At 39.6% G+C, this 25,075-nt stretch overlaps 1 protein-coding gene across 8 annotated transcripts in view; it reads right to left on the bottom strand.

Annotated features, from left to right (window-relative positions):
* The window catches only part of SLC10A7 (solute carrier family 10 member 7), a 319,349-nt gene that overhangs the window by 136,534 nt on the left and 157,740 nt on the right, over positions 1–25,075 (bottom strand). The window contains exon 6 of one of the 8 annotated variants that reach the window (XM_086346484.1): positions 19,323–21,230. The exons of the other annotated variants lie outside the window; for them this stretch is intronic. Within the exon in view, the coding sequence (XP_086202610.1) occupies positions 21,060–21,230 (171 nt within the window). The 3' untranslated portion in view covers positions 19,323–21,059. Of the gene's footprint in view, positions 1–19,322; positions 21,231–25,075 lie in introns of those variants that run through there. 8 annotated transcript variants of the gene reach the window in all.

Genomic DNA, 25,075 nt, shown 5'->3' with positions numbered 1-25,075 from the left:
GAGGAGAAAGTAAAGTTAACCACGTTTGCCAACTGTATGCTTAGCACCATAAACATTTCCGAGATACGAATTATTGGAAGAACCTCTAAATTCATTCATCAAATACTATCCAGAGCTCATATTATATGCACAGCACTTTTTCTGGAGTGTGGGTTTCAAAGGTGGATATAATGTGCCTGCCCTCAGGGACTTCACAATTCATTATTTTACAGCTTGAAATGTGCTGCGATGGGACATGAACAAAGTGTCAAAGGACAGAACCACGCACATATCATGGCATAAAGAGCTAGAGTGAGACAGACAGGGGTTCAGATCTGTCTTTTTCCACACACAGAGCGGGGCTCCTGGAAAACGCATCTACCTTCTTGAACTTCATTTTGCCCAACGTAACACAGATGTAGTATTATTAGTACTCTTGGTAGATGGTTAATAAACATTAGTTGGCTTTCCTCCTTGGATACAAAGTCAAGGACAATTGATTTGCTCTAAGGGCAGAGAAGATAATGGGACAAGGGGTCAAAGAAAGAGCAGTTAAGATTGGCTTTATAGAAAAAGCAGGATGTCAATAGACAAGAATGAGAAGTAAGGGATTTTTGGCAAAAAAGGATCATGAGGGAGAAAAGTGGAACTGTGAAAAGAACACTGAAAAAAAAAAGCACAAGGTGTGTTTAGGGGGAGCAGAGGACAGTGGTTACAAATGGGGGTGTAGGGATTAATCTGCCTGAGCTGGGATCATGTTGTCTACTTGGGATCCCCTGGGGTAACTTGCTTATCCATTTTCCTCATTTATTACCCACATATAACAATATCTATGTCATAGGGTATACTGAAGATTAAGTGGAGAATATATGTATATATCCTCCATATACCTGTGGACTGTTGTCATTCAGTCACTTGGTCACGTCCAACTCTTTGTAGTCCCAAGGACTGTAGCCCGCCAGGTTCCTCTGTCTATGGGATTATCCAGGCAAGAATACTGGAGTGGCTTGCCATGCCTTCCTCTAGGGGATCTTCCAAACCCAGGAATTGAACCAGCATCTTAGGTCTCCGGCATTGGCAGGCAGGTTCTTTGCCACTAGCGCCACCAGAGAAGCTTATACATATATATGTAAATCAGTTCAGTTTAGTCACTCAGTCGTGTCTGACTCTGTGATGCCATGGACTGCAGCACGCCAGGCTTCCCTGTCCATCACCAACTCCCGGAGTTTACTCAAACCCACATCCACTGAGTCCATGATGCCATCCAACCAGCTCATCCTCTGTCGTCCCCTTCTCCTCCCACCTTCAATCTTTCCCAGCATCAGTCTTTTCAAATGAGTCAGCTCTTCACATCAGGTGGCCAAAGTATTGGAGTTTCAGCTTCAGCATCAGTCTTTCTGATGAATATTCAGGACTGATTTCCTTTAGGAAGGACTGGTTGGATCTGCTTGCAGTCCAAGGGACTCTCAAGAGTCTTCTTCAACACCACAGTTCAAAAGCATATATATACTTGGAGAAGGCAATGGCAACCCACTCCAGTACTCTCGCCTGGAAAATCCCATGGACGGAGGAGCCTGATGGGCTGCCGTCTGTGGGGTCGCACAGAGTCGGACATGACTGAGGTGACTTAGCAGCAGCAGCATATATATACTAGACCTATTATTATTAGAAAGTGAAAAGTGAAAGTTGATCAGTTATGTCTGACTCATTGCGACCCCATGGACTATACAGTCCATGGACTTCTCCAGGCTAGAATACTGGAGTGGGTAGCCCTTCCCTTCTCCAGGGGATCTTCCCAACCCAGGGATCAAACCCAGGTCTCCCACATTGCAGGTGGGTTCTTTACCAGCTGAGTCACCAGGGAAGCCCATCATTATGAGTAAAGTCTCACTCAGTAGGTTGGGGATGACTCAAGTGTAAGGGAAACAGAAGTATGGGTGATCATTCTGCTTTTTGACTCCCAGGCATCTAATTACTTAGTACTCTAAAAGCGATATTTTATCACAAATGGGTGAACAGGTTACTTTTATCAGGCAACTCTATGTCTCCTCCCATTACTAAATATGTTTTGGTCCAGTGGTTTGTAAACCTGGCTGTGCATCAGACTCTCTTGGGAATCTGATCTTTAAGAAAACAAAAAGCAAAACGAACAAACAAAAAACAGACACTCTTAGGTCTAAACCTAGAGATTCTTATTGAATAAATTTAAGGCGGAACTGAGGAAACTGCACTTTTAACAAAGTCTCCCTGGTGGCTCTGATAAATAGCTAAATGTGGAGACCTTCACTGCAGTGTACTAGTAAGCCAGGTCAATAGGTTTTACTCTTATTGCCCATTGAATCAAATAACATTTAGCTTATCTAACGATAAGAGATTCATAAAAGTGCTGGCCTCCAATTTAATCCTACAGAAAACACTCTCATTAATTGATAGAAGGCATTAATGAGAATATAACTTCTTTGTTAATTAGTTACTGAAGCACTCCGCAAGGATGATGGCATGAAAGAGCTTGAAGTGACAGGCAAGTTAACTTTTCATCAATCATTAAAAAAGAAAATAAACTTTTCTCAGATTAAATATCACAATGATGCCAAATTAAGTTGTTTCACCGATATTTACTCTATTCTCAGATACATTTAAGAGTATAAATTATGAAACGAGAAGTCCAAGGAATTCGTGTTGGTTTCAACACTACTATAAGGAAGATTCAAATTCTGATCGTCTGTGTGTTCTTTGAATGGATTTATCAGAAAGAATATCAATCAGCTATATCAGAGAGCCCTATTAGCTTCACAAAATAATTATTTATTTTAAAAGATCACTTATAGCTTCTTAGTGCCCCTAAGGGTTTGCTGATTGTCACTGGACAGGAAGTCCTAGAAGAAGAACATTTTAAACAAAATGTTGATTCAAAATACAAAAACACATTCCTGGTATTATAATTTTAATGTAATTTTATGTGATTTACAAATAAACCTCAAGGGCAAGGCAAGATACAAAGGCTGGCAGGGTAAGCCCAGGGACCAGGTCAAGAATGGCCATATTAAGCCCAGATTTTATCCTGAGAGGAAAGAGGAGCTACTCAGGGATTTTAGTGGTAAAATATACATTGTAAAAGAGTCTAATACAGTAGTTATCAACACGAAAACATTTAGAATCAAACAGGAGCTTTAAAAAAATATCAGTGTCTAAACTCCCTACATTTCTAATTTAATTGGTCTGGAGTGGGGTCCACACAGCAGCAATTAAAACAACACCACCACCCAAGTTATTTTACTGTATGGCCAAGGTTGAGAACTACTGCTCAGACTGGAAGCCTGGAGACCAGCAGGGCCTTGGAGGGAACATGTCTGAAAAAGGGCCTTGGTGATGGAGATGGAGAAATGTGAATAAACTTGACAGATAACTCAGGTGCTAGAATGAACAGGATGTATTGATTGGTTACCTGTGAAAAATGAGGGAAAAATGTGAATCAAAAATTACTTCCAGGTTCCAATCATGGGGTTGCAAAGAGTCGGACATGACTGAGCGACTGATCTGATCTGATCCCCCAGGAAAGGGCTTCCCTGGAGCTTCAGATGGCAAAGAATCCACCTGCAATGCAGGAGACCCGGGTTCAACCCCTGGGTCTTCAATCCACCAGAAGATCCCCTGGAGAAGGGAATGGCTTCCCACTCCAGTAGTCTTGTCTGGAGAATCCCATGGACAGAGAAGCCTGGCGGGCTATGGACCATAGCGTCCCAAAGAGTCGAACATGACTGAGTGGCTAACATTTCCCTGGGAAAATGAGCCAACAGTGGTGCTATTCATTGGCCTTAAATTCTACTGGATCTGGGTTTTGATCTGGCTTGTCCAGTTTCTATTTTGAGCCTTTGGCCCAATTATTTAAAAGCTCCTTTAATCCTATACAAAATGGAGTCAATAGCACTTACTTCACAATAGTAAAGATTATGCAAGATAACACAGGTCCTTTTAGGACCTAACAGTGTCTATCACATAAGAGGCGCTTAATAAACGGTTTTCTCTTCTGTATTATAACACAGCTACTCCAAGTATACTCCTTTAAATTCCTAAAGGAACTAAATTTCTTTCAATATGTGAAATTATTTTGGGCTTCCCAGGTGGTGCTGGTGGTAAAGAACCTGCCTCTCAATGCAGGAATTGCAGGTTCGATCCCCTGGGTCAGGAAGATTCCCTGGAGAAGGAAATGGCTACCCATTCCAGTATTCATGCCTGGAGAATCCCATGGACAGAGGAGCCTGGCAGGCTATGGTCGCAAAGAGTTGGACATGACTGAAGCAACCGAGCATACACGCACACACATGACTTCTCCTTCTCAGAAGACGCAAGACACTTAAAAAGGATGTCTTGGATGTTGGGAGAGAGTTTACTATCATTTCGAGAAACAAAGATACATTGAGGGAAACCACCTGCTTCTAATTTTGTTAAATTACTTCAAAACAAACAATAAGGATAGACATGGAACAGTGGACTGGTTCCAAATTGGGAAAGGAGTACATCAAGGCTGTATATTGTCACCCTGCTTATTTAACTTATATGCAGAGTATATCATGTGAAATGCCAGGCTGGATGAAGCACAAGCTGGAATCAATTCCTTGGGAGGAATATCAATAATCTCAGATATGCAGATGACACCACTCTTATGGCAGAAACCAAAGAGGAACTAAAGGGCCTCTTGATGAAGGTGAAATAGGAGAATGAGAAAGCTGGCTTAAAACTCAACATTCAAAAAACGAAGATCATGGCATCCAGTCCCATCACTTCATGGCAAATAGATGGGGAAACAATGGAAACGGTGGCTGACTTTATTTTCTTAGGCTCCAAAATCAATACAGATGGTGACTGCAGCCATGAAATTAAAAGATGCTTGCTCCTTGGAAGAAAAGCTATGGTGAACCTAGACAGTCTATTAAAAAGCAAGATTACTTTGTCAACAAAGGTCCGTATAGTCAAAGCTCTGGTTTTTCCAGTAGTCATGTATGGATGTGAGAGTTGGACCATAAAGAAGGCTGAGCACCAAAGAACTGATGGTTTTGAACTTTTGGAGAAGCCTCTTGAGAGTCCCTTGGACTGCAAGGAGAGCAAACTAGTCAGTTCTAAAGGAAATTAGCCCTGAAGATTCATTGGAAGAACTGATGCTGAAGCTGAACCTCTGATATTTTGGCCACCTGATGCAAAGAGTCGACTCATTGGAAAACACCCTGATGCTGGGAAAGGTTGAAGGCAGGAGGAGAAGGGGGTGACAGAGGATGAGATGGTTGGATGGCATCACCAAATCAACGGACATGAGTTTGAGCAAACTCCAGGAGATGGTGAAGGACAGGGAAGCCTGGTGTGCTGCAGTCCATGGGGTGGCAATGAGGTGGACGTGACTGAGCAACTGAACAACAACAACAAAAGCATAGACAAGAGTACTTGATAACGAAAGGCTGATTTTAGAAAAAGCATTCTAGTTTCAGTTTATCAAAACAGGGTGTCTGAACACCTGGAGGAATGCTCTCACCTCCTGGCCTTCGCACTGGCTGTTCCCTTTGCCTGGACTTTTCTTGACTACAAACGTTCATAACTCACTCCCATGACAGCCCTCAGGTTTTTGCTGTTTCTCAATGAGGTCAACTTGATCACCCCACTTCAATCACAACCTCCCCATCTCTGCCTCAACATATCTCACTTCTTTAACCTATTAAACTCTTCTTTTTGTTTTTCTGTAGCTCTTATCTCTTTTCAACAAACTGCATGATTTACTTATTTATTTTTTTATTGCTGGTCTATTCTCTATAGGCTGTGAACTCCACGAGGGCAGAAATAAGTTGTTTTGTTGTGAAATTATTATTATTATACCAAAGACCTAGAATAGTGCCTGGCACAAAGTAGGTACAGAATGAACATCTGTTGACTAATAAGAGTTATAAATCGCCCACAAAATTCACAAGTCATTGATGTACGTGCCAGTATCATAAGTGAGCATGCCAAGTCATCAAAACTGGTTATAAAAAGAAAAGGATATGCGAAAGCTTCGCTGAAACTAGAAATTTTTATTAACTAATACCAATCAGTGCTCTGTTGTTTGAGTATTTGTACCAGGACTAGTAGAAAACAGGAAAGACTATGCGTTTTAGGGGGAAAACTAGTTTTGGAAGCACTGCTTTGGGAGTGATGCACGATCAAGTGGTGAAAACAGAGATTAGGATTGAAGAGTTTTTTCTTTTTTTTGGCTGCACCACAGCATGCAGGATCTTAGTTTCCAGACCAGGGATCAAACCCATGCCCCCTGCAGTGGAAGTATGAAGTATTAACCACTATACTACTAGGGACGTCCCAAGAGTTTGCCATTTTGCTTGTAAGCATGTGGGGATGCTTTCTTGTGCCAAAGGAGGGCATAAAATACACTTTCTTAACAAAAACTTATCAAGAATACTACCTGTCTAGCCATGCTGTGCTCAGACTGTGCTCAGACGCAGTCATGTCTGACTCTTTGTGACCCCACAGACCGTATTCCACCAGGCTTCTTCGTCCATGGGATTTTCCAAGCAAGATTACTACAGTGGGTTGCCATTTCCTCTTCCAGGGGATCTTCAGACCTAGGGATCAAACCTGCGTCTCTTACATCTCCTGCATTAGCAAGCAGATTCTCTACCATTAGTGCCAGAACCATAAAAAATACTATAACTTATATCAGACTCTCTCCCTCCCTCTGTCTTTTTCTCTCTTTGTTTCTAAAAATAGGAGAATGATGATAATATTCTGGTCTTTGATAAAAACATAATTCACAATCCAGCCCTGATTTCCTAATCCACAGAAAACTTTGACTTACAGAAAGGACTACTCTTTCTTTTAAGTGAACCATAACTGCCTTGAAGGGCACAATCAAGCAAGATTACCAGGGCACCAAGGACTGCCTAGGTGGGAACAACTTAATGAATTTCCACAGAAGAAATTAAATTACTTTGTAATGCTCTGCCTACATTATAGAGAACATGAAAAAAGGAAAGGTGTTGGAGTCATTCCATTTGGCAAGGATTTCATGATATGTCTGTTTTCTAAAGATTTCTAGGAGGTAAGAGTAAAATAAATGGGGCTTAGGCAACTCTAGAGAATATAGATTAAGACAGAGAAAATGCCAAACCAAATAAGCCTGAAGTCATTTAACAAAGCAGTGCCTGTTGATTGATTTATATTTGGTTTTGTAATGGGATTGCACACAGACTCCACTCTGCCCAACTTCCTGTACTTCACATTTGAGCCCCATCCTTGGCAACTGAAAGCCCAATGGGGAGCCTGATGATAGAAGATCAGATAATCTGCAAAGCAGATAATCTGTTTCTCACAATTGAGTATTAGAACAGCCTAGTGGGCCACCTGAGCCCCTACAATATACCCTTTCCAGTCCCACAAACAGAGCCTCTCAGGTTATTGACCTGAGCCCAGAGGCATCGTGGAGGTTCACAATTAAAAGGCTTTGACCCAACTTCTGACCTCAATGTCTGCTTCCTGTGGAGAGAGTCTGAACTGGCCTAACAAAATTGCAGACTTAGGAATGCTACCGAAATTACTTTCATTCTGTCTTCCAGTTCACAGAACCATTAGGAACGTATTTGTTCAGATAAATGCTGGCCCACCAGCTCAAAACAGTTCGTATTAGTCTTTGTTATAGAGGGCTGTAGTGTTCTCAACATTACTTACCCTTATTCCTATCAAAAGTGACAATCTTTGCTTTACCACATGTAATATGTTGTTTGCAGCTTCAGCTCTATGCTTGAACACTTGATAGATGAATACGACACCATTTATTGATGCAGATTTATCAGAAACCTCAGCAAGATCATCAGTTCAAACAGGTCTTGGAAGAACAAGACCTCCAAAAACAAATTTATTTGTTATCTTACTATTGTAATTGCTGTTGCTGGTAGGAAAAAAACGTATATTCAAATCTAGGACAGCTGGTCTAAAATGAAACAAATATTTAATCTCATTTAATTTTCCTGAAATTGCCTGATAACTAAGAGGATCAGAAAACTGAGAAATGAGCATTTTCAGAGATGAAACCCCAATGTTGACAACCTCTCAGGCAGAAGAAAAATTTTAAACGGACTATGTTGACACTAGCAAGCATTTTGTTCTAAATCATTATACTCTTTCTATATTGTTAATTCTCTTCAAAGAACATGGACATCAGAGACTATAATCTTTCACTGTGTGTTTCTAGACCATCTCACTGTTTGCATATTGAACCAGATATATCACTCCAGGCATCTCTTGTGGCTCAGATGGCAAAGAATCTGCCTGCAATTCAGGAGAGCTAGGTTCAATCCCTGGGTCAGGAAGATCTCCTGGAGAAGAGAATGGCAACCCATTCCAGTATTCTTGCCTGGCATTTCTACGGACACAGGAGTTTGGTGGGCTACAGCCGATGGAATCGCAGAGTTGGACATGACTGAGTGACTATCATCACTTCACTTCATATCACTCCAAGCTGAAAGACAGAAAATTCCTGATAAATTGAAGAATGGCCTCAGGTCTTGTCAAATTACATAGTTCAGAGATCATTCAGTGATTCAAACTACACAAATATCAGCTTGTCAAAAAATTATTGATGTGTGTGTATTGCTTGTGTGTGTGTATATAAGAATATGAGTGAGTAATCAAAAGAGACCAAAGCTCCTCTGTTTTAGAAAGGGGTTGGAGCAAAATTTGATATCCACAGAAGAAAACTACCCAAAGTATATGTTTCAGATATCTGGTGGCTCAGGAATAAAGAATCTGCCTGCCAAGCCAGGAGATGAAAGTTTGATCCTTGGGTCAGGAAGACCCCCTAGGCAAGGAAATGGCAACCCACTCCAGGATTCTTGCCTGGGAAATCCCATGGACAGAGGAGCCCAGCAGGCTACAGTCCATGGGGTAGCAAAAAGCTGGACACAACTTAGCGACTAAATAACAGCAACAAAAATATATAACAAGTCAAATAAAACTCTGTCTAAACCTAAATGTACTCCATTAGTGATAATTTCTCCAGGTCAATTTACAACCCTATCAAAAGCAAGAAAAAATCAATAACAATAACAAAAAATAAGAAGAAGAAAAAAAGATCCCCAGATCACATATCTTGGGGCATATGTGAATTTTCAGAGGAGTCCCATAGGACGTCTGAGTGTTAACCATGGACTTCAGTTCAGTTCAGTTGCTCAGTCGTGTCTGACTCTTTGTGACCCCATGAACTGCAGCACGCCAGGCCTCCCTGTCCATCACCAACTCCCGGAGTTCACTCAGACTCATGTCCATCAAGTCGGTGATGCCATCCAGCCATCCCATCCTCTGTCGTCCCCTTCTCCTCCTGCCCCCAATCCCTCCCAGCATCAGGGTCTTTTCCAATGAGTCAACTCTTCACATGAGGTGGCCAAAGTATTGGAGTTTCAGCTTTAGCATCAGTCCTTCCAATGAACACCCAGGACTGGTCTCCTTTAGGATGGACATGGACTTACTTATCAAATAAAAATGTAGTAGCAAGTCTGTGATATCATGTGAATTATACTTGCCAAAGGATGATTATGTAATTTTTGGTAAGTAGAGAGGTTTTTTTTTTTTTTTTTTCTTTAATTGGAGGATAATTACTTTACAGCATTGGGTTGTAATAATGATGATGGGTTTTAACATATATCAACATGAATTGGCCATAGGCATATATGTGTCCCTTCCCTCCTGAATCCCCTTCCAACCTCCCTCCTCACCTCACCTTTCCAGGTATTTGAGAGAATAGCATTGAAACATATATGTTACCATATGTAAAACAGATAGCCAGTCAAAGCTTGATGTGTGATGCAGGGAACCCAAAGCCAGTGCTCTGTGAAGTAGAGTTTTGCTCTATAAAAGTTACTTGCCATCAATGTGCATGCTGCTGCTAAGTCACTTCAGTCGTGTCCAACTCTGTGCGACCCCATAGATGGCAGCCCACCAGGCTTTGCTATCCTTGGGGTTCTCCAGGCAAGAACACTGCAGTGGGTTGCCATTTCCTTCTCCAATGCATGAAAGTGAAAAGTGAAAGTGAAGTCGCTCAGTCATGTCCAACTCTTAGCGACCCCCTGGACTGCAGCCTGCCAGGATCCTCCGTCCATGGGATTTTCCAGGCAAGAGTACTGGAGTGGGGGTGCCATTGCCTTCTCCGGTGCATACCACTACACTTAGGTTAAGTGTTTTATGTTTTCAAATCAGCCAGATTCTGCCAACACTTCTTTTTCACAACGTATACCTAGTTTCAATTCAACAAATGCTCTTTGACCACCTACTGTATACAGGGCACTAGATTAGATACTGCTAAAAGTAGAAGGATAAACTGCCTCACAATTCAGAATATAGGAAATCTGAGAATCTTTTAAAAATTAACCTATTTGATCTGTATTTAGAATTACTAAATATATTAACAATCGTATCTCTATATAAACACATCATATGATTTTTTTTCCCTACTTTTCCTTTTTTAACATTACTAACACTCTATTTAGGGAATAAAGTAATCAGTATACTCACAGAAACATCTAATTAGTTAGGATGTCATTCATGGACATTCCCATAATTTCAAAAACTCGATAATTTAGAGTAAATATATTTAGGTCTTTTTATGAAATGTAAACAGCTCCAGAATCCCTAAGGAGTGAAGAAATGCTGGCCTTCATTTTGGCAAACTTTTCAATTCATGCCAGATCACTCATTCAACTGGAATTTTATCAGCAAGAACAGATCCAGTTTTTGTGGGATCCAAAGCTGATACAATCTGGGGGCTTTTCTTTAAGAAAGGAATACAAAATTAGTTCCAGGGAGAGGGGCTAAAAAGTTTAAGCTTCATTAGCTTCTGAGCAAATCTGTCTCTGGTTTTCAGCTATCAGTAATGAGCTTTTGCTAATGACATGATGTAAAACAGAGCAACAAGTATCTGAAACTTAAGTTGGGGCGGAAACATATTTCTCTGAAATTGAATTATAGGAGCTATGTAGACTTTTGTGAAAATGAGCTCCTGAGATACTCGCCTCTCCCACAAACCTCTAATGTTACCATGCACAGCATCAGGAGAAGGCTCAATGTTAATCACTCATTTCCCCTTTCAATCTGTCTCAATTACTGTTACGGGATGCTTCAATTAGTCATTCTCCTCTCCAGGGATAGGGAGAGATCACAGATAACTCATCCCAAATAGACTTCACAATTTGAATGCCTCCATCCTGCTAAAGAAAAATCTTCACTGGAGACAAGCGAGATTTGCTGTCATCCACTCTGTACTCTGTCAATGCCACTCTTTCATCAGACAAAGAGAAGCCATATGTCTTCTGGGATGGTGAACCTTCTTTTCCCTTCCCCCAGAGGAGTGAGTTCTGTTTCTCTCACACATTCAGCCCAAGACAGCCACAGGCAATTGTTTTTAAAACTTAAAACTGCCCTTGGATGGCCCTTTCCAGAAGGTAGCCCCTGAGACAGACAACCATGTTATCAGTCATCTAGACAGCATTTATCCCTTTTTTTTATGCCTGTTCTCCACCTGTTACAAGAAGACTATTTAGCCCTAGAGTCTAAAATCTGTGAAACAAGGTATTCAATATCTCTTTAAGAAGTATATATGGTATTAGTGACAGAATAATCTCTCTTTATTTCCAAGGCAAATCATTCATATGATAGTTATCCAAGTCTATGCCCCAAGCACTAATGCTGAAGAAGCTGAAGTTGAATGGTTCTGTGAGGAACTACAAGACCTTCTAGAACTAACACCAAAAAAAAAGAAGTCCTTTTCATCATAGGGAACTGGAATGCAAAAGTAGGAACTCAAAAGATACCTAAGTAACAGGCAAGTTTGGCCTTGGTGTACAAAATTAAGTAGGGAAAAGGCTATCAGAGTTTTGCCAAGAGAATGCACTGGTCATAGCAAACACCCTCTTCCAACACCACAAGAGATGACTCTATACATGGACATCACCATACGGTCAATACCAAAATCAGATTGATTACATTCTTTGCAGCCAATGATGGAGAAGCTCTATACAGTCAGCAAAAACAGGACTGGGAGCTGACTGTGGCTCAGATCATGAACTCCTTATTGCAAAATTCAGACTGAAGTTGAAGAAAGTAGGGAAACCACTAGACCATTCAGGTATGACTTAAATCAAATCTCTTAGGATTATACAGTGGAAGTGACAAATGAAGAACTATGGATGGAGGTTCGGGACATTCTATAGGAGGCAGTGATCAAGATCACCCCCAAGGAAAAGAAATGCAAAAAAGCAAAATGGTTGTCTTAGGAGGGCTTACAAATAGCTGAGAAAACAAGAGACACAAAAGGCAAAGGAGAAAAGGAAAGATATACCCATTGAATGCAGAGTTCCAAAGAACAGCAAGGAGAGATAAGAAAGCCTTCCTTAGTGATCAATGCAAAGAAATAGAGGAAAACAATAGAATGGGAAAGACTAGAGATCCCTTCAAGAAAATTAGAGATACCAAGGGAACATTCCATGCAAAAACGAGCACAATAAAGGACAGAAACAGTATGGACCTAACAGAAGCAGAAGTTATTAAGAAGAGGTGGCAAGAACACACAGAAGAACTATTAAAAAAAAAATCATAATGACCCAGATAACCACGAAGGTGTGATCACTCACCTAGAGCCAGACATCCTGGAGTCCAAAAACAAGTGAGCCTTAGGAAGCATCTCTATGAACAAAGCTAGTAGCTACTTCAAATCCTAAAAGATGATGCTGTGAAAGTGCTGCACTCAATATGCCAGCAAATTTGGAAAACTCAGCAGTGGCCACAGAACTGGAAAAGGTCAGTTTTCATTCCAATCTCAAAGAAAGGCAATGCCAAAGAATGTTCAAACTACTGCACAATTGCACTTATCTCACATGCTAGCAAAGTAAGGCTCAAAATTCTGCAAGCCAGGCTTCAGCAGTTTGTGAACCAAGAACTTTCAGATGTTCAAGCTGGATTTAGAAAAGGCAGAGGAACCAGAGATCAAATGACCAACATCATTTGGATCGTAGAAAAAGCAAGAGAGTTCTAGAGAAACATCTACTTCTACTTTATCAACTATGCTAAAGCCTTTGACTGTGTATATCCCCATAAACTGGAAAATTCTAAAAGAGATGGGAATACCACATCACCTTACCTGCCTCATGAGAAATCTGTATACAGGTCAAGAAGCAACAGTTAGAACTGGACATACAATGGACTGGTTCAAAATTGGAAAAGGAGTACGTCAAGGCTGTATAGTGTCACCCTGCTTATTTAACTTATATGTAGAGTACATCATGCGAAATGTCAGGCTGGATGAAGCACAAGTTGGAATCAAGATTGCCGGGAGAAACATTAATAACCTCAGATATACAGATGCTGCTGCTGCTGCTAAGTTGCTTCAGTCGTGTCCGACTCTGTGTGACCCCATAGACAGCAGCCCACCAGGCTCTCCCATCCCTGGGATTCTCCAGGTAAGAACACTGGAGTGGGTTGCTATTTCCTTCTCCAATGCATGAGAGTGAAAAGTGAAAGTGAAGTCTCTCCGTGGTGTCCTACTCTTAGCGACCCCATGGACCACAGCCTATGGGATTTTCCAGGCAAGAGTACTGGAGTGGGTTGTCATTGCCTTCTCCGGATACACAGATGACACCACCCTTATGGCAGAAAGCGAAGAGAAACTAAAAAGCCTACTGATGAAAGTTAAAGAGGAGAGTGAAGAAATTGGTTTAAAATTAAACATTCAAAAAACTAGGATCATGGCATTTGGTCCCATCACTTCTTGGCAAATACATGGGGAAACAATGGAAACAGTGAAAGAATTTATTCTTTGGGCTCCAAAATCACTCTAGATAGTGACTGCAGCCATGAAATTAAAAGATGTTTGCTTCTTGAAAAAAAAAGCTATGACCAACCTAGAGAGCATATTAAAAAGCAGAGAAACAACTTTGCCAACAGAGGTCTGTTTAGTCAAAGCTATGGTTTTTCCTGTAGTCGTGTATAGATGTGAGAGTTGGATCATAAAAAGCTGAGTGCTGAAGAATTGATGCTTTTGAACTGTGGTGTTGGGGAAGACTCTGGAGACTCCCTTGGACTGCAAGGAGATCAAACCAGGAAATCGTTAAGGAAATCTGTCCTGAATATTCATTGCAAGGAGTGATGCTGAAGCTGAAGCTCCAATACTTTGGCCACCTGATGTGAAGAACTGACTTATTGGGAAAGACCCTGATGTTGGGAAAGATTGAAGGCAGGAGGAGAAGGAGATGATAGAGGATAAGATGGTTGGATGGTATCACCGACTCGATGGACATGAGTTTGAGCAAGCTCTGAGAGGTGGTGATGGACAGGGAAGCCTGGTGTGCTACAGTCCATGGGGTCGCAGAGAGTCAGGCACAACTGAGCGACTGGACTGACTGACGGTAGCAGTAGTCTACAGATGATTACATAGAAAATAATGATTTCTAAATCCAGAAAGAGGAATGACTCCTGTCATTAGACAAAGCATTAGTGAAGTTGCTCAGTTGTGTCTGACTCTTTGCAACCCCATGGATTGTAGCCTACCAGGCTCCTCCATCCATGGGATTTTTGAGGCAAGAGTACTGGAGCAGGTTGTTATTTCCTTCACCAGGACAAAGCATTGGATCTATCTAAAAATAAATGATTACCAAAATGTCTACATAACTAGAAGTCTTTTATCCATTCATAAGTGTCATTTTGTCTGATTGCTGTAGTTATACAATGTGTGTAATCTCCATATCATAATCATAAGAAAAAAGAAAAAAATCAACTTTTTGTAAAAAAAAACAATAAGACACAACTAAGTTGTTTGGGTTCTATGATTATGATATGGAGATTACAAACTGTATAACTATAGCAATCAGATAAAATGACATTTATGAATGGATAAAAGACTTCTAGTTATGTAGACATTTTGGTAATCATTTATTTTCCTGGAGAAGGACTAAATGAGCTCAAGGACTGTGTGTGAAATGGTCTATTTCTGATAATCATTTCTTCTTTTGTGCTATCACTGGATTTACACTATTACAGTACTCGTGTCATGTGTAATTATTGGGATGGTCAAAAAGTTTGATCGGGTTTTCCTATGCTGCTAAGTCACTTCAGTCGTGTCCGACTCTGTGCGACCCCATAGATGGCAGCCCACTAGGCTCCCCCGTCCCTGGGATTCTCCAGGCAAGAACACTGGAGTGGGTTTCCATTTCCTACCCCAAACAAGTTTTCGACCAATCCAATACTTTTTCTCATGACTGTTACACCCACAGACTATAAACTCCCAAAGCTGGGGTGCAGGGGGGGCACTGGGACTGTTTTCATTATGTCTCCTTAGTGATGAGTACAGTGCTGACACATGGCAAGCACTCAATGAGCAGGAATGGATCATAGTAGATGGGGAGATTTCAATATTTTAAAATTGGAATTGGAATTTTGCTCTTCAATTAAACATGAATGGCAGGGAGCCCAATATTTTAGGAATCAATGTGGCATTTTGAAAATCAAATAATGAGGCTACTATATAAAAAGCAACCACAAAAGATGTTCTCTACAGAACTGAGCAATGCTAAGTATGGAATGATTCTTTTTCAATACATAGTAAAGTTTCTTTCTAGAAAAACTTTTCAAAACCTAGAGAGTAAACATATTCCAGCTGTTTTTAAAAAATTATATCATTTATTTCAAATTTCTTATAAGAATGATACCTTGAGTCCTGACCTGCCTTTTCATAACATTTATATTTTCACACACAAGAAAAATAGAAAACTAGGGCTTATGAAACTCTTCCCTATTATGAGCCAAGATACCTCAGGACAGAATTATATCAATATTGAGAGGATGGAAAGAGCAGGATTAAATCTAATCAATATCAATGACACTTTCCCTGATGTCTTCTCACTTCTTCTTGGCATCATCTCCTCTTTGCATGGCTCTAATTTCTTTTTGCAAACAGGCCTCGAAAACAATTCAATATTCAGTTTGTCTCCTTATCTAGTTTGTGCTCCACTCTCTCATCATGCAACTTAAGTATTTTTACTGTATTAGTGACCATTGTAGCACATGCTTACCATCATGACTTTAGAAGGTAGAGGGAAGCAATTAGACAAGATTGGCAAGTTGGTTCAAGCTGACTCTAGGAGACTATATGATTCTATAATATTATTATTTTATATAATATTTACATACTTATCATTTTGATCCAGGTACTGCTTCAAGTGCTCTGCATGTTAAAAAATAAAAAACTACATGAGGCTCAGAAGGGCTAACAACTGACAGCTAACTTCACTAAGATTCAATCTCAATCTGCTTTCAGAATCTGTTCTCTATGAATAATGATGATCATACTGAAGACAACAGCAAAGTCACAATAATAGTGAATACTTAGGCAGTGTTCTTGCCTGGAGAATCCCAGGGACGGGGGAGCCTGGTGGGCTGCCGTCTATGGGGTTGCACAGAGTCGGACACGACTGAAGCGACTTAGCAGCAGCAGCAGCAGGGAGTAATTATTAGGTGCCAGGCATGTTCTAAGTACTCATATGTATTTATTCACTATTGAAGAGTCAACATTAGACTGAAAGTCAGAGAGACCAGAATCCCAGTCTAAGTCCTGGTGCTGATTGACTCTGAAACTTGGGGGAAGTCACCTCAGTCTCTCTGGGTCTCATTTTCCACAGATACACATTGAAGCTATTGTACAGATGATCTCTGAGGACTAGCATCAAATTTATAGTTGGCCCACTCAGAATAGGACAGAAGAGGCCTTTGAGATGAGTGTTGGGGGTACTAGAATGAAATTATATTCTTGCTCTCAAAAAAGTTGTATACTAAGTTAAACAATATCAATGACTTAAGACCCCAAAGATCTCACAAGGTTCTCAAAACTGCCATTTGGTGGATGAACACAGAATGCAGTACTCCATTCGGCAGTTGCTATGACTGAACTGTGTTTCCCCCACCCCAAGTTGATACGTTGAGTCCCTAATTCCCACTGTGACAGCATTTGGTGATAGGGACTTTAGGATGTAATAAAGGTTGAATGAGGTCATATACAGTCTTAATAGTGCTGGTGCCTTGCAACAGAGGAAGAGACAGCAGAGATCGCTACACCTCTCTCTCCACCTTGTGTGGACACAGTGAGAACGTGGCCATACACACAGGCAAGAAGCAGATTCTTCTCAAGGAGGTGAATCAGTCAACACCCTGATTTTTAACTTCCTATCCACTGTGAGGAACAAATTTATGTTGTTTAAGCCACCTAGTCTGCTTTTGTTAAAAGCAGCCTGAGCACACTGAGTAATAAAATAAAATTCCCAGAAGCTATAAAGGAAGAGATGGCTAAATCTAACTGCATATTATACAACAAATTTATATGAAAAAATACAGTCAAAAGATAAATGAATAAAAAAATTTGCCACACATTCTTATTATATAAATAGCTTATGAAATCAATACAAATGATTAATGGCTAAATTGGTTAAAAAAAAAAGATACAAACATTTTTGTATCTTTTGATGCCTAGCACGATTCCTTGAGAGAAACTCATGATAAAGAAGCTAATGATTGAAACAACAAACTAATAATAAACTCTTAGGTTTTTTAAAGCACATAATATACAGATAGATATACATATATGGATGTATATAGTGATTTAAAGTTAATTTTACATATAGAATTTTAAGGAATATAAAATCAGAATACTGCGTTAAAAAAGAAAAGGTTAGGCAAAAGTTAATGAACAGTTTATAAATGGCTCAACATCACTTATAATTAATAACAAATAAGCAATGCCATAATAAAGAATGGATAAATACCCATGTAAACAAGATACTTTCTCTTAACAAACTTACAAGTTGGTAACACCCACTATTGGTGAGCATGTGGTGAACTCCCTCTCAGACTGTTGAAAGGAAGGTAAATGATAGAACCTTTTAAGAGGAAAATTTTCAAAATTAAAAATATAAACACTTTTTGGCCTAGCAATTCTACTTCTAGGAATTGTTGATAATAATATGCTCCAAAACCAACCAACCAACCAACAAGATAAATGCATACTAATGTTCATGATCAGTTATTCATAACGGTAAATAACTAAAAACAACTTTACATATTCATTCAGGGAGAATTATTTAAAGCCATTATGATATACCTTGTCAATGGACTCTTAGGCAGATGTTTAACAGAACATAGGAAGACTGGATTAAGTTAAGGGGAAAAAAAGCAAGGCTCCTTCCTATTTTTATATATTACCATTTGTGTGAACTTTTGAAAGTCTACATGTACACACATGTGAGTACACACAGATATTATTCTGGTATTGTCATAAATATCTTTCTGGTAGGCAACATGGCTACCCCGGAGGAAGACAATATGGCGGAGAAGCAGGTGGAGGGGGAGAACTCCTCTCTCCACGGATGCATCGGGAACACCTCTTCAGGTGCAGAGGATCTCACAGAGCACCAGCTGAGAAGGGGCAGGAGCCCCTGACCACCCAAAAGGAATATACAGATCCACACAAAACTCAGTCTTCCCTGCTGATGTGGAAGCATGAGATGACATGGGACTTGCTCAGTAACACATGTGTACCACCTGGAAGTTTAGGGGAATTTTCCCTGTGTTGGGTAATCCTTTGCCCCTTGAGAGAAGCGGCAGATAAATGCTCTTTCCTTCTGTCTGGAAGGCCAATCCTGAGATATAAATGTGTCTGTAACCTCTTGGTGAGTCAAGTGTACAAAAAAAGTCAAGCAATCAGTGACGCTTGATACCAAGCAAAAGTCAGCTCGATAATTGACGCTTCCTCCATTGCTGCTTCACTCTCATTTTCCCTCACTCCTGCTTCTCCTCGGTTATGTTTTCTAATATAATGGTAGCACATAGCCTTTGCTTTCTGGGGGTTAAGATAAGAGGGTTTGCAGATATGAAACCTTGACCTACTGTATTCATCTTCCCAACACCAGAGGAATTTGTTAAAGGATAAAGCCAACATAGGTGGGCGAGGATATACTAATCACAAAGAAAAGGAGCTGGGCTCACTGGATTATGTCAATGCTTGGCAATTCCAGACTCCAGTTTCATGAAACAATACAATTTCTTACTGTCTAAGTCAAGTAAGTAATTGTATATGCTGTCAATTTCAACAGAAAGTATACTACCTATGTCTTGTTTAATGTTTCAATCATTATTTGTGATTTCTTCCATTACTTTTAATTCCATTTAATTCCACAATGGGAAATAAATGTGGGATTAAACAAATATCTACCTTTTTTTCTTGGTTTCAGAAAAAAAAGAAAAGAAAAAGCAATGTCTTTCTATAAGAAGAGGCTGGGGAAGGATACTTTTAATAATGGTTTTATTTTGTGTGTGCCAGTAATATATATTTAAGAATATAATTCTTACAAACAGAGCATTTAGTTAAGAAGCCTTTAAACTATGGGTGTATCTTTAATAATTTCTAGGGATCAACCACCCTTCCTGAAAAGACTCCCTTGACGTGTTTAACAATCTGTGTGGCAAACAACTCAATTAAGCTAGCATTTTCTCCTTTCCGCAGCAATTTTTCTTCTACAGACAAACAACATCTGGATCTTTTCTTGCACGCTGTCCTTCTCCTTGTTCCCTCAAATGCCATCAGTTGCACGGCCTGTGGATTCTCTCCCACACTGCTGCTGATCCTCTAGTTCAAGTGTTCATGACCTCTCACTGGATCACGGCAGTGGCAGGAGGAGATGCTGTTCATTTACTTTCCTGGATTCCTTGTTATTGTGTTTACTTAGTTGTGGCACTTCTCACATGTCTTTATTTCAAGCAGCCTGTGCACTCGGTTATCTTCTAGTTAAGACAGGTTAGAAGAAGGTTTAAGTGATATGTGTGCGTATGTATATACGCATGTTGTGAAGAAATGAATAGGACCAAAGACATTTAAAGGCATAACCTTTATATGAGAAATTATTATCTGCTGGCTCTTGAAGGCAAAAGAACAAATTCTGTGAATATCTGTAATTGAATCTTGCTACCGTTTTCTTCCTTTTTCAGAGTGTTTACTTACTGATTCTTCAAATGATTTTTTTTTTTATAGTTTCAAAACTAAAAGGTTATAAGTCTTAAAAACTATAAATGTTTAGAGCTTTGCTGAACTTTTAAATGTTATAATCTCTAAAGCATTTAATAAATTCTCTCATTAGTGTACATGAAATACATTTGTTTGACCCGTCAATTGACTTAAGTGTATTATATGTATTGTATGAACAAGGCAGATAAAGGAGACAAAACACTCCAAAAAAAAAAAAAAAAAAAAGAGAGAGAGAGAGAGAGAGATGTTGTTCCTGAGTTCTTTTAGTGCCAGATACCTCATATACTCTGCTCTTAGACTCCTATAGAGATCACAGGTCAGTATTCACATCTCTTTTTTTCAGATTCATACAATGTGACTACACTCTAAAAATGGGGTGAGCAGGTGGGTGAAAAGTAACCTCGTTTTGCTTTGAATTAAATTTCTCTTCTAAGAGATGGAACATATTTTTACTATTTACTGGCCATTCCTATAATCTCCTGGGGCATTTCCTGTCGCGTTGTCCACATTTGTTTAACTAGGTAGTGTGTTCTTTGTTTACTGATTATAGGCGTTTCCTATGTATTTTTTCCCCCTCAACTTTAAAAAAAATTCAAATCTCCAGAAAGGTTCCCGAGAATAGTATAATGAACACTCATATACTCTTCACTTCTATTCACCAACGAGTGATTATTAACACTTTGTCAGCTCTCTGTCTCTCAAACCTCCGTCCCCTAAGTTCTTTCTCTGTTACTTGGGGACTTTGAGACACTGCGACACTTCTCATGGAAACACTACAGCATCTAGTCTGTGCCTATTAATACCTTCCACTATCCTGCTCCCTCAAAGAACTTCATTCAAGCACCACGAACTTTCACCACTTCCTGCATCAGGCATTTCCCGTTTTCTTTCCTTGGAATGTCCAAATCTATCCATCCCTGAAGGCCCAACCCAAATGTCCTGTAGTCCACCTAGCTTTCCCTTCCCAAATTTCCTTGCCTGGGCCTCTTTTGTATCACTTTCTGCTTTCTTCTTGGCTCCACAATTGTTTACGTATGTGTCGTATATGCCTCGCATCCTCGAATAGCTCAGAAGCACTTGAGGCGAAAAAGCGTGTCCAAGAGTAACTGGTGTTTTCACAGAGCTTAGCACAGCTCCTTGCTGATAGGAGGCACTCAACAAATACCTGCAAAATCAACCAGCAAACCCACTGAACAGATGTTTGTGTATAAGAGAATCAGAGGGGGATCCTAATCCTGTCAGCAACTCGTGCTGATTTTCTACAAGTCACTTAACTTTAGTAGGGAGAATACTGATGATAAAATAATAACTTTCTTTTTCAAGAGGAGGCACTTTACATACACTATATCATTTAGTACTTACAACAGCTTTATGAAGTAGACATTATTACCATATTACAAGTGGGAAGAGAAGTGTATAGAGTATGTCCAAGGATGCATAGATGACATGTGGGCTCAATGATTCTTTTGTCTTATTGATCTTTGTACAACCCCGTCATCTTACCTATTATATATGTTCAAAACATGTTTGCAAAATAACTTGCTTAAAATTGGGGTAATTCTTCAAGGAGAAAACGTCTTTCTTTTCTCTTTATTGCATCTATATGAGAGGATGGATGTTAGCTGGATCTACATCACTTATAACTTGTGCACATCAAACCATCAGCCCGCATGCCTTAAATGTATACAGTGATATCTGTCAATTATTTTTCAATAAAACTAGGGTGAAAAAAAAAACTAAAATAAATAAATTAGGTGTTTCTTTGTGCCTGCTTGGACTTTTAGAAATTCAATGATTAATGCTATTTAGCCACAAAAAAACAAAACAAAACAAAAAAACCCAAACAGATAATTAAAGAAAAGCTGAAACTTTCTGTTACACACAGGAAGTGACACATTAATCTTTGGGACTCTATAATTGGTTTGGCTTTAACTTCCTGATTTATCATGAACAGCAGCAACACATAAAGAGGTGCATGCTTGAAACATATGCAACATTAAGGGGCTTTTTCTTTGGGGTCTGTGATGAGCTAGGCAATTTTAGCTCTGCTTTTATACTTGGCAGTTCCACCAAAATGCCTCACCTGGGCATCTGTGATTTCTCTATTAAACTGTCTTAGAAGCTGGTCCCCTGACCTTGGACAACGCTCAGGCCAAGAGTCCAGTGTCAGATCCTTCTGTCATCAAACAGGGGATATGGTGCTATTTTTCATAGGACTGAGAGTCAGTGGCCAGGTACAACCTTTCTGGGTGATTAGGGATGTGGAACCTCAAATAACTGGACTATAGTTCTCTTAAATTCTGATGCTAAAAACTGATAGGCTTTGCTCTTCAAATGAAAAAAGAAAAGAAGTTAGTGCATAGAACAATTTGTGTCAAATTTTATTTCCCTGAATTATACAGACAGTCTTTGAAACTACATTTATGTTTTAGTTTTGAATATATTTACAGACTTAATAAACTCTATTAACTCTTTTAAGAGCAGTAAGTAGCCAAGACAAACAGCAGACCAACACCTTCAGAGAAAACTTCAGTGTCCTTTTCCTGCCTCACAGTCTTTATGGCCAAGGTCAGAGGATCAGCTTCTAACACAGTGGAGGGCAGGAAAGGCCAGGCAGGAAAGGCAGGAAAAGCCAATGGCTGATGTATAGATACCAACTCCAGATTTGGAATTAGGAAGCCTGCTGTGATGGCCTCCTGGCTCTGAGAGCCCGGGCACGTCACTTACTTGGTCTCTCTAACACTTGGAATCCTTAGCAAAAAATTCAGATTACCATTCCTTCCTGGGCCAGCTGATAGGATTTCTGACTGTGGGTGTAGAAGCACGTAGCACCATTGCCTAGCTTAATAAACGCTTGATAAATGTTAGTTTTAATCTTTTATACAATTTGTTATAGGTATCTTAGATTCTCTGTTTGAAGGATGACTTGTACTTTGTACCTTGTCTAGAGCAACCAATCAATGAAAGTGTGTCCACTGAATGAATAAATGAATGCATGTGTGTGTGCTAAACACCTTCAGTTGCATCTGACTCTGCGATCCTCTGGACAGTAGCCCACCATGCTCCTCTGTGCATGGGATTCTCCAGACAAGAATAATGGAGTGGGTTTCCATGCCCTCCTCCAAAGGATCTTCCCGACCCAGGGATTAAACCCACATCTCTTATGTTTCCTGTATTAACATGCGGGTTCTTTACCAGTAGCACCACCCGGGAAGCTCATGATTGAAAAATACAATCTTTGGTTATAAACATACCCATTCACAAGAAATTGTATTAAAACTGATGAAAGGCAATTGGAATGTTTCATGGTTTCAAAATCTGACAATATTGCTAAAGCTAGCACTTATTAAGGGCTTAAAGTATGTTAGCTTTGGGGAGTTGTAGGGTAAGGATTTAGCATATGTGAAAGACAGTCATTTAAATCAGAATCCTACAGCTGGGAATGTTCTGAGTAGAAAGCGCCAAGAAAACATGAGTCATTTTCCCTTTCAACTTTATCAGTTATATTACTTGTAAGTTATTTAAATTTACTGGGTTTAAACTTGTGTGCATTGCAAATACTTTTTGCTTTTAATTCTAGCTTCAGATTTAGCAGACATCAAGATAGAAAATTCAAAATGCAAAAAACTGGAAACAATGGAAATGGTATACAATATAGAATATAAAAGCAAGAAGAGTTGTGGGAGAAACTAATGCTCAGAACAACTTGAAAGGGTAAAAGAAATAGACAAAACCTGATGTATCGTCATTAAGGAGAGAGACAGAAACTGAAGCTAGAAAGGCAGTATCATTCTACTAGCTAAATGTTGATGTGTTATGTAATTTAAATTTCTAATTGTTTGCAAAAGATGACATACATAAAATATGTCATCCTGCCTTGTAAAGAAAAATTCTGCCTTGCTCAAAAATGGGCAAGTAGACCATATAAACTCATGTCCTTAGTACAATTAGTAATTATCTCAATTTTTATCTTTATTATAATTGTCATATCCATAGTAATATAAAGGATACCGGAGCTTTTAAATACTAGTCCCTCCAATTTGAACACTGCAAATGTGTAAAGAGGAAAACAATGTCAGGTATCCATTTGTGACTGTGCAAATCAATGTGTCTAAAAAGAGCAGTCTGGACTATGGGTTATTCTTGTTACCAAAAAGGAAACAGCCAGTGTGACCATCACCAAGGAAAAAAGCGCAAAGTAAAAACACTGCTAAAAGCAAACAGAATCTTGAACTCTTTGACCTAATTTCAGTTGAGAAAGAAAAGTGTCCCTCGGTTTAGAGCCCACTTACATCTTTGGGGCCACGGAGTTGAGTTTCATTGAGTAACTGGTCAGTGGTTGGGGCTGAGCTACACAAAAGGCAGATGAAGTCTTTCCTTCTGAAAGTCAATACATCTTCCCTTAAGGTCCCCAAACATCCCTAACTCTAACCAGTAATTGTCATTAAAAGCTCTCATTATGCGAAGTGAGTGTAATTAGAGAGTCTTGCCCTCACAAGGTGTACCGCACAGAGGTTGGAAAGGTTCATAAATTAGTGCCAATTCACTCTGCCTGTGTCTACTGTGCATTCTGCTGTGAGAGAGAGAAAAAAATCGTACTTACACACATTAAGGCAAAAGCCCACCGGCCCTTACAAAATTAGTCTCAACTAATGGTTTTTTGAGGGACTCCCTATTTCATTATGTGTCTCAGAAATAAAAGAGATAAAGTTTGCTGCCATCAATAATGCTGAACATAACTGCTGAATCCTGCAAATTCCAGGAAATTAATTATTCAGAATCTTGTGGGAATTTTGTCATGGTGGAGAAACGACTTGTCTGCAAATGGAGCTCAGGGAATGCTCAGTATGATCGAGTCCTATATATGTGCACAACTGCAGTGTTCATCATGATGCGGAAAACACAGCATTCTTCTGTATGTCTACGATTTCTGAAAACTTGGAATCTACGTTATAAAATTGTTATGCACAACATAACACACTCGCAGTCTCTTATGGAGAATAATCGTAA

This window comes from Bos grunniens, chromosome 17 (genome assembly GCF_055505025.1).
Source record: "Bos grunniens cultivar Pamir isolate PY7600 chromosome 17, Bosgru_T2T1.0, whole genome shotgun sequence".
NCBI classification, from domain to species: domain Eukaryota; kingdom Metazoa; phylum Chordata; class Mammalia; order Artiodactyla; family Bovidae; genus Bos; species Bos grunniens.
The sequence above is the reverse complement of the archived record's forward strand: the minus strand, read 5'-3'. Positions and strand labels throughout refer to the sequence as shown.